The sequence below is a fragment of the Somniosus microcephalus genome, chromosome 12 (assembly GCF_052327205.1).
Source record: "Somniosus microcephalus isolate GS21.2 chromosome 12, FLI_Smic_1.0, whole genome shotgun sequence".
NCBI classification, from domain to species: Eukaryota; Metazoa; Chordata; class Chondrichthyes; order Squaliformes; family Somniosidae; genus Somniosus; species Somniosus microcephalus.
Window position 1 is genome coordinate 51,134,690 of NC_140998.1, and position 14,517 is coordinate 51,149,206.

General features: G+C 39.6%; 1 protein-coding gene across 11 annotated transcripts in view; it reads right to left on the bottom strand.

Moving 5' to 3' along the window:
- Positions 1–745: 745 nt before the first annotated feature.
- hif1aa (hypoxia inducible factor 1 subunit alpha a) overlaps positions 746–14,517 on the bottom strand; it is a 66,921-nt gene continuing 53,149 nt past the window's right edge. For all 11 annotated transcript variants that reach the window (XM_086002831.1, XM_086002830.1, XM_086002838.1 and 8 more), the window contains 9 exons: positions 14,319–14,425; positions 13,827–13,974; positions 12,122–12,339; positions 9,619–9,896; positions 9,090–9,212; positions 7,112–7,542; positions 5,829–5,946; positions 3,165–3,276; positions 746–2,243 (listed from right to left, as the gene is read on the bottom strand). In XM_086002831.1, the coding sequence (XP_085858957.1) occupies positions 2,086–2,243; positions 3,165–3,276; positions 5,829–5,946; positions 7,112–7,542; positions 9,090–9,212; positions 9,619–9,896; positions 12,122–12,339; positions 13,827–13,974; positions 14,319–14,425 (1,693 nt within the window). In that variant the 3' untranslated portion in view covers positions 746–2,085. The remainder of the gene's footprint in view (positions 2,244–3,164; positions 3,277–5,828; positions 5,947–7,111; positions 7,543–9,089; positions 9,213–9,618; positions 9,897–12,121; positions 12,340–13,826; positions 13,975–14,318; positions 14,426–14,517) is intronic.

Sequence of the window (14,517 nt, forward strand, 5' to 3'; positions counted from 1 at the left end):
AGCACAGACACTGACCGAATGGCCTCCTGTGCTGTATGATTCTATAACCAAGAAGCCACCCATAAGCAGGTGAAGATTGGGCAAAAGTAGGAAGTGATTTGCAGAGGGGGGGAGGAACTTTCATCACAACAGCAGCTAACAGTAAATCACTGAAATTGCACAGAAACACGTTGATTCCCTTCATAAACCAACAGTAATACAATAGCTCAGTCTGGTAGTAATGGATGTAACACCCTATTATCCTACCTGTAACAAATAGTAATCCTATTTCGCACTGATATTTACCATGACTACTAGCAGAATCCCCCTGCACTGTGCACAAGATGTGGTCAGGCTTCCCAGTCGATTGACCCTGATCAGCAACCATGTAAAACTCATTCCTGTCCATGATTTGATATACCAACCTTTTAACTTACTAAGGCACAACAATTTTACATATGTAAGTTCTGTACAAAAACCGTATAGCCAATCCTAATGGCAGACAAAAAATGGGTTGTATAATTGTATCAGTAAGCATCTAGGTAGCTTCAAAAATCTTGAATACATTGTGAGAAATTAGTGCAGTTAACAGACATCAGTACCCTCTGTCTTTTGAACACATTTATATTTACCAGTTTAATACAAGAAATTCTGTATCCAGGATGGTTTCCCCACAGGATTCATCCTCAAAGTCAAATCGATTTTAACTTAAAGGCAAAACAGGCCATAATAAAATTAATAAAGATTACACACTCTAATGAGTGAGCCTGGTCCACATATAATGTTTATTGATGTAATAAAACAATACAGTTAGTGTTAGATCCAACCACAAACAGCAAAAGATGACTGAGCAAAAACAATCCAAGTTATACAGTACAATCACACGAGCAAAAAAAATGTTTGAAGACCATTTCATTCACGAACTGGTTTGGGGCTGGGGAATTTGCCGAGGGGGGGGGGGGGGGGGGGGAAGAAAAAGGAAGTGAACTCATAACCTACCTGATACCTTAATTGGGAATTATAAGTGACAAAGTGCTTCAGAACCAAGACAGAGACTGGGTAACCAAACAAACTAGGAGGTTTTCTAATACAATGCTGTTTGTTACATTTATACTCTATTACTACCTACACAATGCAGAATAAGCAGCAACATTTATACTTAAAGTATTGCTAAGAACTTCCACAACTACAGTAGGATTTACTTGCGCTGGCAAACAAGTGACTAATTAATTATCAATAAAATGTTAAACTGCACATCAATTGAGACATTGCCCATATTCAAGCTGCCAACATTCAGTTTCCAACAATCAGCTACCCGTGAGGAAGTTGGTTCCTCGTAGCTGTCCAACATAAGCCGTTCTAGATTTAAAAATGACGCACAAAAAAAAAAGTACAAAGTGATTATTTGTGTATGCATTCCATGCTTAACATGATTTTTTACTAAATAACTAAAAAAATCAGTTGGAGCTTTTATCCTCTTAAAAACTAGATTTTTAACTGCAAAACATATTGCATAAAGGACTGCTGGTACTTCTTAAGAAAATATATTTTGTGCAATTGTGGCTACAATTAACAGCTGGCAAAGCAACAATGCTCGTCAGGCAAGAATCCTGAAATAAGTGAATTGTATAGACAATTTTGCCCATCCATGTTAAAGAATGGTCACAGCCTGACTAACTAGAAAAAGGTGCTATATTCCCTTTATTAAGATTTGCTCAACATCTTAGATTGAAAACCAATATAAATTCAAGAATTAGACACTTATGTAAAATGTTATCAGTGCTCATTAAAATAGACCACTAAAATTCATTTACATAGGTGTGCCACTGTCATACAATCCATCCACCTGATACCATCCAAGGCTTGTCCATGTGCCTAAAAGCATCAAGTATCAATAAGATATTTTAAATTGTGAGTTACAGACCTAGGCCAACACTGCAAATAAAGAGCAGGTTATGGATGGGGTCAGTGGAGGAGCACTGCTAACAGGAAAAACTGCAGTACTGTAGCCAGGCTTCTATAACAATCAGATTTAGAAAATATAAATAGACTGCTTTGGGTGATGGGGCTTCACCATTGTCCATTATTTTGTTCAGCACTGTGAACTTAGTTGACCTGATCCAACGCTCTGAGAACTTCTTCACCCTGAAGCAAGGTTCTGTTGTCTTGGATAGGTGCATTCACTTCACAGTCGTAATTGGTGAGTGTTGGCAAGTTATTGCCCTCTGCTGAGTGAGTGAGAAGCCTGGTCACTATATCTGAAAGTAAAATTTAGATAAATGTAAGAGCTAAAGGTAAGTATTGAATCAAAAATATTTAAGTGCACTTTTTAAAACAGCTATAAGCTTTCAGAACACAAAACCACTTTAATAAGGGATTAAAATATTCTAATTAGCCATCTCCATTTATTTGCTTTATTCAACTTAATAGTAGCATAAATGTCAGTTTCTTTAAAAAAAAACTGAAATGCTAAAAGTTCATTTTCACATTGAAAAGAAATTACATTGCCTAAACAGAATGCAGATCAGGTCCAGCAATTTAACTTTTTTGCCTTGCATGGGACCTTTTGATTCAACCATCAACAGAATTGGCCATGCTGCATTTAAGAGCTTATTTCAGTCATGGTTTTTAGGTCATTTCTTAGTTATTTGTAGGTCAGTCTCCACATTGAAGAAAGGTAACTCTTTTAAAATTAAGGATTAGAAATTGCAATTATTGTCAATAGATGATTAGTTAAACCTAAGTGTCCAACCAGTCTTTAGAAATACTAAGATCATTGGGGGAAAAAGATACAGTTTCAGAGTATATGAAGCTGGTATCATAATAGGTTGAATTTGACATTAGATTTGGGAGGGAGAAGGGAGAGTCACAAATCCGGGTTTTAAATTTTAGTAAGGCAAGCTCTGAAGAGCAGTCACATGAGAACTGCTGAAACAAAAACCTTGAGTAAAGACACACAGTTATAGGGGACCCAACTGTTCAGGTAAATGCAGTAATATTTGCAAACTGTGACAATTGTCACGTGATTGAATGTCACTCGATCAAACCTCCAGGAATACGTCCGAGTTAGCAACCCTTGGAATCCTGTTCAGCGTGGATTGGGGAGAGGAAGAGAGAAAGAAGGATAAAGAGAAAATGGGAAGTAGTATATTAAAAGAAAAATCACAGAACAAACTTGCCTGTAGGTAACAACAGAAGTGTCTTTTGTTGACTGCTGTTGGCATCAACTCCTTTTGCACGCTTCGAAGTTTGTGGTGTACTCACTGGAGGGTCAGTGTTACTTTGGAACAATAATCCCTGTTCAAAAAAAAGTGTACTGCATTTTCACTGGAATCTAGTAATCAGCAAAACACAAATTTCTGATAGTGGAAGCTTAAACATTTTCAACTTTTCAGGTAATTAAAACATTTATAAAACACCTGATTATATTAATTATATCTGTACATGAAAAATCTATACATTAAAAATAAAGCTATGAAAATCCTTAACTTCACTGAAATTTAAAGCACTTCTCAATTACTGCAAGAGTCTTCAATTGTACTTAATTACTGTAAATGCTACAGTAACATTTGTAGCATTTGCTGTGGTTATTGACTAGTTTGTATTTGTGCATTAAGTTCACACCAAGTACAAATTCCTATGAGCAGTAATCAAGGAAACTATTTGCAATTTTCAGAGAAATGGACAGAATCTTGGAACATGAACCCAAAAACACTGGTAAAAATTCCAGGTAATAAACTGAGATTGTCCCATTCACTGCAAGCCAGTGGCTCTGCTTACAGGACTGGTGAATTATAAATGCTAATGAATACTTCAAATCAGATATTGTTGCAACCTACCATGTGTTCAGTTGGAGTTACACTGCACTTGATGTAGTCTCTGAAAGGGATCTGAAGCCACAGGGCTTTTTGTTTAGTAACCCCTGTCGCTTGTATATTGATGCACACCCAAAACCACAAAAATGCAATGTAACTTCATCTTTATCCAAATGGTTGTCTGACTGTTCTCAATTTAAGGAAGAATGTAGGGCAAGAACTACAAATTCAATTAGACAGTTATTTTTCCCCAAAGTAAGGGCTCTTTCAGAAAAGCTTAGAATTAAATGAAGTTGAGTGGTCATGCAGATATAAATTCAGCTTGTCTAGCTCCCATTTGTTTGCGTAATCTCAAAAACTGGCTTCGACAGAAGCTTAACGTTTTTCAGTAGTGAGACAGTAAAGCCAATTTGAAGTAGCTTACTGCAATTTTTTTGAAATGCAAAATAATCTTGTACCTAATTTTTTCTTAATACATAAATTCTTGCCAACGACTTATTGTAAAGTTTTAACTGATCGGAAATAAAACGGCACCAATGCATATTTAATTACAAGCCTTGAACAAAAGATTCATACAGCTGATTAAACAATTATTTTAATTCCAACAGCTAAAGGGTTCAGATACAACTATATAAGGCATAAGCCTGTACATGAAGTATTGGTAGCTATTTAACCATCAGAGTGTCATAAACAAGTCTGATCTTGATGTCACTCAGGATCAACACGGATACTTGCTGGTTAATCATATTTCCTCCCACCCCCATACCAATGCTAGGGACAGAGTTCAATTGGATGTTTCCCATTACCACTGAATTCCCAACAGGGAGAATTCACTGAGCTGGGTTCTTTGAGGAAAAATGGATGAGAGTCTGAGGGAGACAACCAATTAGAGAGCAGTTTTGGTGGAAACAAAGGGGGAACGAAAAGATGCTTACAATACGAATTAGTCACTTCTAAAATACTGCACAAGCTTCCCAGTTTCCAGTCTTAGTTTATCCAATTTCCCAGCTATTGCACAAGTCTAATTTAGTCTTTCTAATCCCAGCAGTTATTTTGGCTCAGTTTGCTGAAATCATGTATAGCTAATTCTAAGTGCTTGTAACCATACTACAATTGTTGTCATGCACTTTTAAAAACAAAGTTTGCGAAACATTACATTATAATTAGTTACTTATAACTGTTTCAGTTTAGAAGTTGCCCAGTGTATCATGGCTCTTCAGAAGTTTACTCAATTGCTGAACTTTTGTAGCTGCTTAACCAGACAAGAAATGTTTCACTTCTATGGCTCAGATTTCTGTGTTGTGTTAAGAGGATTCACAAAACTCTTAAGCTAATCTTAATGGAAGAGGTGATATAACTGCCATTTGGATTTCTGATTCACAATAATTTAAGCATGGTTTTGTACATGAAAGCCTTTAGTGATTCTGTGGGCTCCACTATACAAAGGGTTCCTTACACTTCCTTTTACAGAAACATTAATTCTATGCTAATTGTTGAACAGACAGTGGTGTTAAACAGAGTTAAACAGAATAAAAACAATGTCATACAGTTTAGGAAGTTTGTACATCGACAATCTGCAATACTGGAATAGCAAAATCTGCCATAAGGGGCAGTTTAAAGTTGCAACTGCAAGAATACAACTCAAACAATAATTTAAATGCATATCGGTTAATAGGCGTGAACAAAAAATCTGTAGGAATTTTCTAAGTTCTGCTAATTTACTTTTGTAAGCCTTCCAGCCACTGTACTTCTGCTTTCAGTCGCTCAATATGCATATTTAAGCTCCAATATTCCCAAGTATACCAAAAACTATAAAGTACTCTATTCCATAGGAAACTTTTCTACACTATTGGGGGGAGAATTCAAAACCACTCCTGCCCCTGCTCAAAAGTATGGGTATAGAATCATACTACATTTCCTCCACTGGTATTGTTGCTTGCAACCCAAAACCCACTTACTAAACATACTATGTGGGGTAGAATATCAGAAACTTTAGATGGAATATTAAGAGGCAGTACATAAAACTACACCTACAATTCCAACTGCTTGGAACAGGGAGGCTGCATTTTCCAGCTTGCGTTTCCTCGGTGAGTTGTGCAAAACCAGCAACTTGGGGCTCAGCTCTTCATTTGGAGCTCCTTCTATTGCAGATCTTTAAGCAATCAAAACACAATTATAGTGCAATTGCATTAGTACAAACCTCTCTAACATTCAGATATTTTTGAAATTTTGTGCTGGAGAATGCTGCATTTTCTTTGTAGACAGCGCTAGCATCTAGCACTCTCAGGTAATGTAATGTAAAGCACAGATGGTGCAAACTCCTAGCCATACCACATCAGCTAGGCATTTTCCTCTTTCCTCATAGAAGCAGTTTTGTGTTGAGGGCCCCATGCCCACTAAAAACTGAATTGACGCTGCCCAACTTTACAAGGCCCTCGCAGCTACCAGAAAATATTCATCCCATTAAGTCTGGGCTGAAGCCAACTGAGGTGGTGAAATGGCAGTTTCTAACCCAGTGGAGCACCAGGGTGCCTGGCCTTCAGAATAAGAGGTATCTTGCTTGGGTATGATCAACCATTGCCACAGACAAGATAACACTCCTGCGTTCATGCACAACAATCACACCAAAAGTGGAGCAGGCCAAATTAATTTTTTGACTGTCTGCAACAATGGGTGGAGGAAACTGGCTGACAATGTATTTTAAACTGGAAAAAGTTTATAGAATAGGGCATGTTAAAAGTAAAAAGTATTTAATAAAATGACAAAGAAAACATGCAAGAAGTGTACATAAAATTGTTAATTAATATATTAAATGCAAAGGGAGAAAAAAAACTAGTTTAATGGGACAGTCACATTTTGAACAAAGGACTGTGATGGAGAGTCCTTGGCCCAGAGCTGGAATCTAAAATGCAGGAGGTAATTATTTGCAGTTAGATGATGTTTCAAAAAAAGTCCGACCACAAAAAGGGACAGGCTGCATGGTTTATTATTTTCCCTCCATTTTTGAAAGTGAGATTGAATGAAGTGGAATTTATTTTGACTTACTCTATATGTTTACTTGCTGTCTATTAATAAAGCTATACAATTCATATCTGCCCCATCTCACTTAAGTGTTTCTCAGTCCGGCTTCAGAAAGATTATAGGGGCATACATGATCATAATGGGGTCCTATTGTTACACCCCTGGGTTACAATATCTTATTATTAGCTATTGGGCAGTATGGGCACGCTCCCTGACGTAAAACACTTGGACTGCTTCCAGGAGTGACCAGCACCACTGTAATCAAGGGAATATCTAAAGCAGACCTGTTACCTTACCTTTTACTGTAAGTAAGCAATGCCTTCACTGGAGACATGGGACTTTGTGGACGTGGAATATCAGTCTGTTGTGTCAGCAATCCTTTTCCGCTAGTTCGGATAGGTGAAGCCGTTCTGCTTTTCTCACTACACGGTGAGCCTGGGGTACTATCTTCTACTTTTATGTGCATGGAAGATGATGACTTTGTTGCAGCCAGAGGCTCGATATTTTCCACTGCTTTTTCAAATGCTGGCATGTATTTGTCTGGAGTGTTATTAACAGATGTTCCAGCCTGCGGGAAGATGTCAACCACAGTGTCCAGGCTCGGTGTACTGGCAGTGATGGTTTGAGAATCAGCAGGTGGCGAAAGTTGGTCCAGTGATCGAAGCTGAAAGTCGTCATCCATTGGGATGTATGGAGCCAACATCTCCAAATCCAAGTCATCAATGTCCTAGTGAAATGTACCATTACATTAACAAGTCGCCAGAACGTATTAAGCTTTGCATAGAATTTTGTGTTCAGCTAAAATTAGTAATAGTCTCAATTTTAGATTTAAAGTAATCAGAAGTAGATTTTGAATCTAATGATTCAATCAAATCGGTTACATGTGTAAACCAAATTCAATTATTTACACATCAACTGCTGTTCCTCTGTCCTAATATAAATGCTTTTTTAACAGTGTTCAGCTGTGGCTCAGTGGGTAGCACGCTCGCCCACTCAAGACTTGAGCACAAAGATTTAGGCTGACACTCCAGTGCAGTGCTGAGTGAGTATTGCACTGTCGGAGGTGCCGTATTTCAGAAGAGATGTTAAACTGAGGCCCCGTCTGTGCTGTCAGGTGGTCATCAAAGATCCCATGGCACTATTTTGAAGAGCAGGGGAGTTATCCCTGGTGTCCTAGCCAATATTTATCCCTCAAATCAACATAGCAAAAGCAGATTATCTGGTCATTATCACTATGCTGTTTGTGGGAGCTTGCTGTGTGCAACTAGCTGCCACATTTCCTACATTACAACAGCGACTACACTTCAAAAGTACTTCATTGGCTGTAAAGCACTTTGGGACGTGTTGAAGTTGTGAAAGGTGCTATATAATGCAAGTCTTTCTTTAACAGAAACACCACCCCTCTGGTGGAATTCTCTCTATAAAACACAATCCACATTGGCAACAGTAAGTGAAAAGTTCAACTGAATGTAACATGGACATCATACCTTAGTTATAGTATCCTTGAGTAATTCACTTAAACTAAAGTGCTTTGGTACATGCTGAGACACTATGGGGGTAATTTTAACCCCCCAAAACGGGTGGGTTTGGGTCGGGTGAGAGGTTAAAAATCTGCAACAGGAACCCAACCCGCCCACTTCCGGTTTAACAGAAGTGAGACCAGGGGCGGGTGACCAATCCGCTAGCAGGAGGCGGGCTGGTCGCTGAAACCTTTTATGGAGGCTGCGTGTCATCATTTTAAGTGTTTTTTTTAAACCCAGGCCTCAGAAAACCAGACAAGTAAAAGGAGGCGAGCAGGGCTGGATCCATAAGGTAAGTGCCTTTACAGAACTGCTAGTGGGGCCAGGAGGAGCGTTTCCTCCAGGCCCAACAAGCTACCCAGTAAACCTTCAGCAACCCCTGCAATCTCTCTAGACCTGCCGACCTGCTTTTTGCTTGATGGGTCCCTTGTGCTGAAACCTGGAGAAAAAAAATTAAGATGCCCTGCAGTTAAAAACTGCAGGATGTTCAGGAAACCTGTACTTCTGGATTTCCCATCCACAACTCCTCCTCCACCCCCACCCCCCTCACCGACTGCACAGTCCTGTGAATATCGGGGCCTAAATGCAAGTGCAGGGTCTTTCTTTCTGAACTGCCTTCACTTTACAGTTAAGTTTAGTTTCTGCTTTTATTTAATTAAAGCACTATAGTATAATGCACAGTTCAACTCAAAATCAGCATTTTATGCTTAGTGTATATATAACCTCTTTTGATGGTATGAAGCTATCATCATACCTGAACAGAGAATGGGTTTTTGGCCTCTGGGTCAATTGCGAAGAGCTTTTCCACTATGTCCAGTTTGAACTCGCTGGAAATGTCGGTGTCCACATTAAAGCAGTAGTCTGAAGGACTGCTTGGCTGTGAAAAGAAATAGCATGATGCACTCCAGTTATGATGAATGAGTAAAAGCCAATCGGGAAACAAAGATCATAGAGCAATATAGAACCTGAATTTTAAAATTCAAATATGGACATCTTCTCTTGCAGGGAGGGAAACAAATTGTTGGGTGTTCTGCTGTTTCTCCAGTGCTGCCATCAAGCACTTCACAGTGGCCAAGTTAACAGCAGCACTGGTAGTGGCTCAGGGGGATGCAGTGCACCCTACCCTCATACACAGAGGTGAGTGCATTTCATTGCCTGAAGGTACAGCTCATGTTAGGGTGACATACTTTTACAATTAATATATAACTCTATAATCAAGTTTATAAATAAGTACACCAGTTATATTTAGTAGCTTGTTGACAAACATTTGGTAAGAAACTTACTTGTGGTGAATTCTGACTGGTGCAAGGACAGGAAGAGCTACTTGACTGCTCATTCATTTGTGGAATGGTAAATGAAAATTCCATCGACTCTTGGTTTGTTTCAAGCTTGATAATGGATTCTAAATTCAAGGCCGGGGCCGTGCTACTGCACAGCGACTTTGTCGTGTCGGAGGGAGGCAGGGGCGACAGCACCATGTCTACAGTCTTCTGGTCAGTGGAAGAGGGCAACATGACATCATTGTAGAGAGGGACCTCATCAAACTGCTGCATTACTGAATCTAAAACAAAAAAATTTACAAACTTCATTTGACTTTGTACAGACTTATTCATCCCCTCAACAACTATGAAAGTTTACTAACCTGAATAAACCAAAACCTGACTTTGTTTCATTTATGCAAATTCACCAGATTGCAAATAGCTTTGACAGCTACGAGAATGCAATTTGGAAATCCCAAACGCTCCAAGTTGAATCCTGCAAGTCTGAATGTTCAACCCTTTCACCATTCCTTGGACAATATTGATCTCTCAACCAACATTACTAAAACAGATCATCTGGCCATTACATTTCTGTTTGTGGGACCTTGCTGTATGTAAATTGACTCCAAATTTTCCTAAATTACAACAGTGACTGCACCGCAAAAAAGTACTTAACTGGCTGTAAAGTTTTTTGAGACATCTGGGGGTCATGAAAAGCACAATATAAATGCAAGTTCTTTAATATCATAAAATAGTTGAAAGGCACCAATTCATTTTTCAATATAAAGGATATCTTCATTAATCTTTTCACTTTTTGTATATGTATATTATTTACCAATTGCTCATCCTACAGATATATTCTGCTATCTTAGGGTTCTGGATCCAGAAATACTTTGGGAGCACCTGCTTTTCCTTGTAATTCATGTAATGGAGCCATGGGAAAGCTCAAGTGTGCACTCAAACCTGTGTCTTCCTGCAACCCATACACTTATAGCTACCTATAAAAGAATTGTACAGAGGATAGGAGCACATTTACAGAAGGATGTGAAAAAGTAAAACAGAATGTAAGCTGGATAAGAAATAAATACAACTGAATATACGAGAAAACAAAGTACAAATTTTAACAAGTATAAAGATGCACTAAATAAAAACGAGTCTAAAATTTCCTGATCTTCCCCTCCAGCCCCACAGTACTGCACAGGGCTCTGCATGTGAGCTTGAACAGCAAATATTAACGGGGTATTTTGCCGTGGCAGCCAATAAAATCCTATTCGCATTAGAAATCTATAAGTGTGCAGTTCTAGCAATGCTTACTGGATAGCAATCAAGAGCAAAGTTGAATTTCTCCCTCTTCTCACCTTGAGACTTGCCAAAGGTAGTAACTCCATTCATGCCAGCTAATTCAGCAGAAAATGGGTATCATAAATGAGACTATACCATGCATTTACCCACTGACATTTCTCTTAGACCTTTAAAGAAAGATCAGGATCCTAGTCATTATTTATTTGCCAGCGCATCTCATCCAATGGCTTATCCTTCAGTCCCTGCATGCTCAAATGCTACCTCCCATGTGCACCTGAGCAACATGATCAATAATCATCAGGCCAGCTTCCATATATATGCCAGAGATATGCAGCTTTCCCTCTCGGTCACCACCCTGGACACGACAACTCTTCAAGCTGCCTGTTGGACATCAAGTCACGAATGAGCCAGAATTTCCCCCAGCTCAATAATGCTAATCCTGTATAGCTCTTACTAGAAACTTTACATCTTGGCCAGATTCCATCTTCCTTTCCAACTGCTCACTCAGGCTGAATTCAGCAGTGAGCAGCTTTGGGGTTTGCCTTTAATGCTGCTCAGACTCTCATCTACAGAGTTATCATTTCCAAGCTCCATTTCTCAAATTCTCTCACTGCCCTCAAGCTACTCTAAATCACCCAGAACGTTGCTGCCTATATCTTACTGGCCTATTATTCCTGTCCTTGCTGACCCCCATTGGCTTTCTGTTCCTCAACACACTTGGCTTTTCTCCACCATGGCTCTGGAACCTTCTTCAGCCTTCCCAATATGCGCTCAACTTCAGTCTACTAGTTAGTTCCCTCTGCTATTTCTGTATGACTACCAATGCAACAGCCTCAGTCATCGTACCCCAGAACTCTGGAATGTTCTTCCTAAACATCTGCAGCTTTTTACATCTTTCTCCACCTTCAGAAGCCTATTCAAAACATGCCTCTCCCTATTACTGCTCAGTTTCTAATCGTCCTTGTGACGTGCCCTCAGGATATTTTGATTTTGCTATTTTCAAAGGTGCTATACAAATGCAAGTTGTCATACTTGGTTCCCCTTTCTTTTCTTGGACCAGCAGAGATAGATGGGAAGAAACCTTTTTCCTGGGTGTTAAATGTTTTCAAGTTTCAAGTGTTGCTAGCTCCAAAGGGCATGCCTGGTGCACACCCCTCACTGTTCCCTGCAGAATTCATAATAGACACAAAAAAATACATTAATATGCACAGGAACAGTTTCCAACCTGAGGGGCTGAAATCCAGTGAGACAACTGTATCGCCTGCAGCTGGTGCAAGTTGAGTCAAAGCCTCTGGTTCCTCCTTCAGTTTGTCAAAAAGATTGTTGGTCTCTTCATCTGTGGATGAAACAGGGCTCTTACTAGGTTCCTCAGGCTTCTCCGCAGATACAGGTACACGCTCAGTCTGATCCAGTGAAAGAACCACTTCTTTCTCAACTAGACCACTGGGAAAAAAATGATTAATATAAGTTATCCCATGAACTTCATCATAGAATAATGAACTATGAGGCTCTTTATTCATTTCAAACATCTACTCCCCCAGATGTGAACCTTTTCACATCTGTTCATATCAACTTTTTGTAACTGCAAGTCTAAGGAGCTAGAAAAACAAAAATTAAACTCTATCTGCATTTCTAAAAATCAATTCTTCTTCGCTGCTTTATCTCTGCTACTTTCAAGTTTCCATCATGTATTTCAGGTGAAAGTGTTAAATTAGGCCAGACTTGTTCATGGCACCAAAACTACTGCTCATTATCTAAGAGGAAGCATACTTTCTGGGAAGTCTCCCTTCCCTCTCCCCATTTTGCTATTAATTACCTGTTAATGGGGAAGGTATGTTTGAAGAAAACTGCTGAGTTAAATTTATTCCAAATATATTCTGTAGTGCTACGCTTGCTTAGCAAAAAAAATTGGATAATGGGTCTTACTATTGCTGTTTCCATAAAGAGGAATGTATTGTATTAATGAAGTAATGGACACATCCATTCTAAATGGAGGCTGGATTTTGTGAATGGAGGCAGGACTGCTGCTTGTCAATGTCCCGCCTCCATCCTCGCCTGACCATTCCGAGGGATTTTTCCCTGATTGAGCTCGTTAAGCCCGCCCTGCGGGCTCAGCAGGCCAATTAGGGAAGAAGTCACTGACAGATCATGTCAACGTCAGATGTGCTATCTGTCAAGACTTCTTGAAAGAAATAACAGCATTTGACAGCTCTGTGAAGCTGTCAAACACTGACATTCTCTTTAGTTTGATGAGTCTTTGAGGTGAGGACTCATCAAACATTGCAAATTTGTAAATTTCAGCCATTACCTGAAATTGATGAGCAGGATGTCTGCTCTCCCCATCCTCTGCAGCCAAAGGCTATGGAAGGAAATCAAGGTAAGTGACCACTTTTTTAAACTTATCACTCACCTTGCATACTTACCACTCCACACTTGCACCCATCACTCACCTCTACATCTTACTTCCAGGTGCCTCTGACCACCTCCACGTCTCCTCCAACCCGGCGGGGTTCTCCGGTCAGGAAGCCTTCACCTGTGAAGGTAAAATGGCACTAATCCTTTTTTCTGCCTGTTAACTACCTGTCAACAGGCAGTTAAAAGGATTAAATGCCTTTCCCGCCTCCAGGAGACGGGACCTGAAGCTGTGCATCTTCCCACCTCCTGGCAAATGGGCGCAAAGGCGAGTTTGCCATCCGCCCCCAATTTCTCCGAGTTTACCGGCTGTCCTGCCTCCTCGGGGCTTGGAAAGTCGAGCCCATACGTTCTAATGGAAGTCATGGACACATACATTCTTCCTTTAACCAACTAAGTTGGTTAATTAAAATAATGAAAATGGCAGAAACTAGAATTTGCCTTGCATGTTTTGGAAAAGAGTGAGCATTCTATAATAATCTTCATAACCATACAAGGTCCTTATTACAGATCCTTACCTTAAAACATAGTTCACACAGACAATGCACTGGGGTTGGGAGTTTTTGGTGTTGTAGATCACTGTGGCCTGAGTCTCTACCCAAACATAGCCACCTTCCTTGCCCAACATCCTGTACTGGCCGGTGGTGGCCTGGCCTTTAGTAAACACTTAAGAAAACAAAATAAAAGGCAACTGTTAATTGTCATATTGTAGCACAGGAAGTGTTTTCAGCTATGGCGATCATTTCTCTATATAGAGTGCATACAAGTAACATGGCTATATGGTACAGTGTTCATGAACAAAGGGGGAACCTGTACTTGAATGCTATCCATCAAATCCTTTTTGGATGTGCAAGTGGCCAGCATCATACTGAGCTGGGATGGGCACAGTTCGACACAATGGCATTAGGCCAAGGGACTGGAAAGCGTTGGTACCCTTGGAACTGTATGCCAAAAAGGATTCAGCAGATTCAAAAGTGGCAAGAAAGTTATTCAAAAAAAGTATGACTTACAGTCATGATGGGTTTTGGTCAGATGGTCTGAATCCATGGCATGATAATATTCATAGACCGAGCGGCCCAACAATTCCTCTGGCTGGTAACCCATTAACTCCGTTATTCTGCATAGCAAATTTAAAAAAAAAAAAAAGAAAAAATATATATATACACACACAAAAATAACATATGTACGGTTCACTGTTGAAGTGTCATG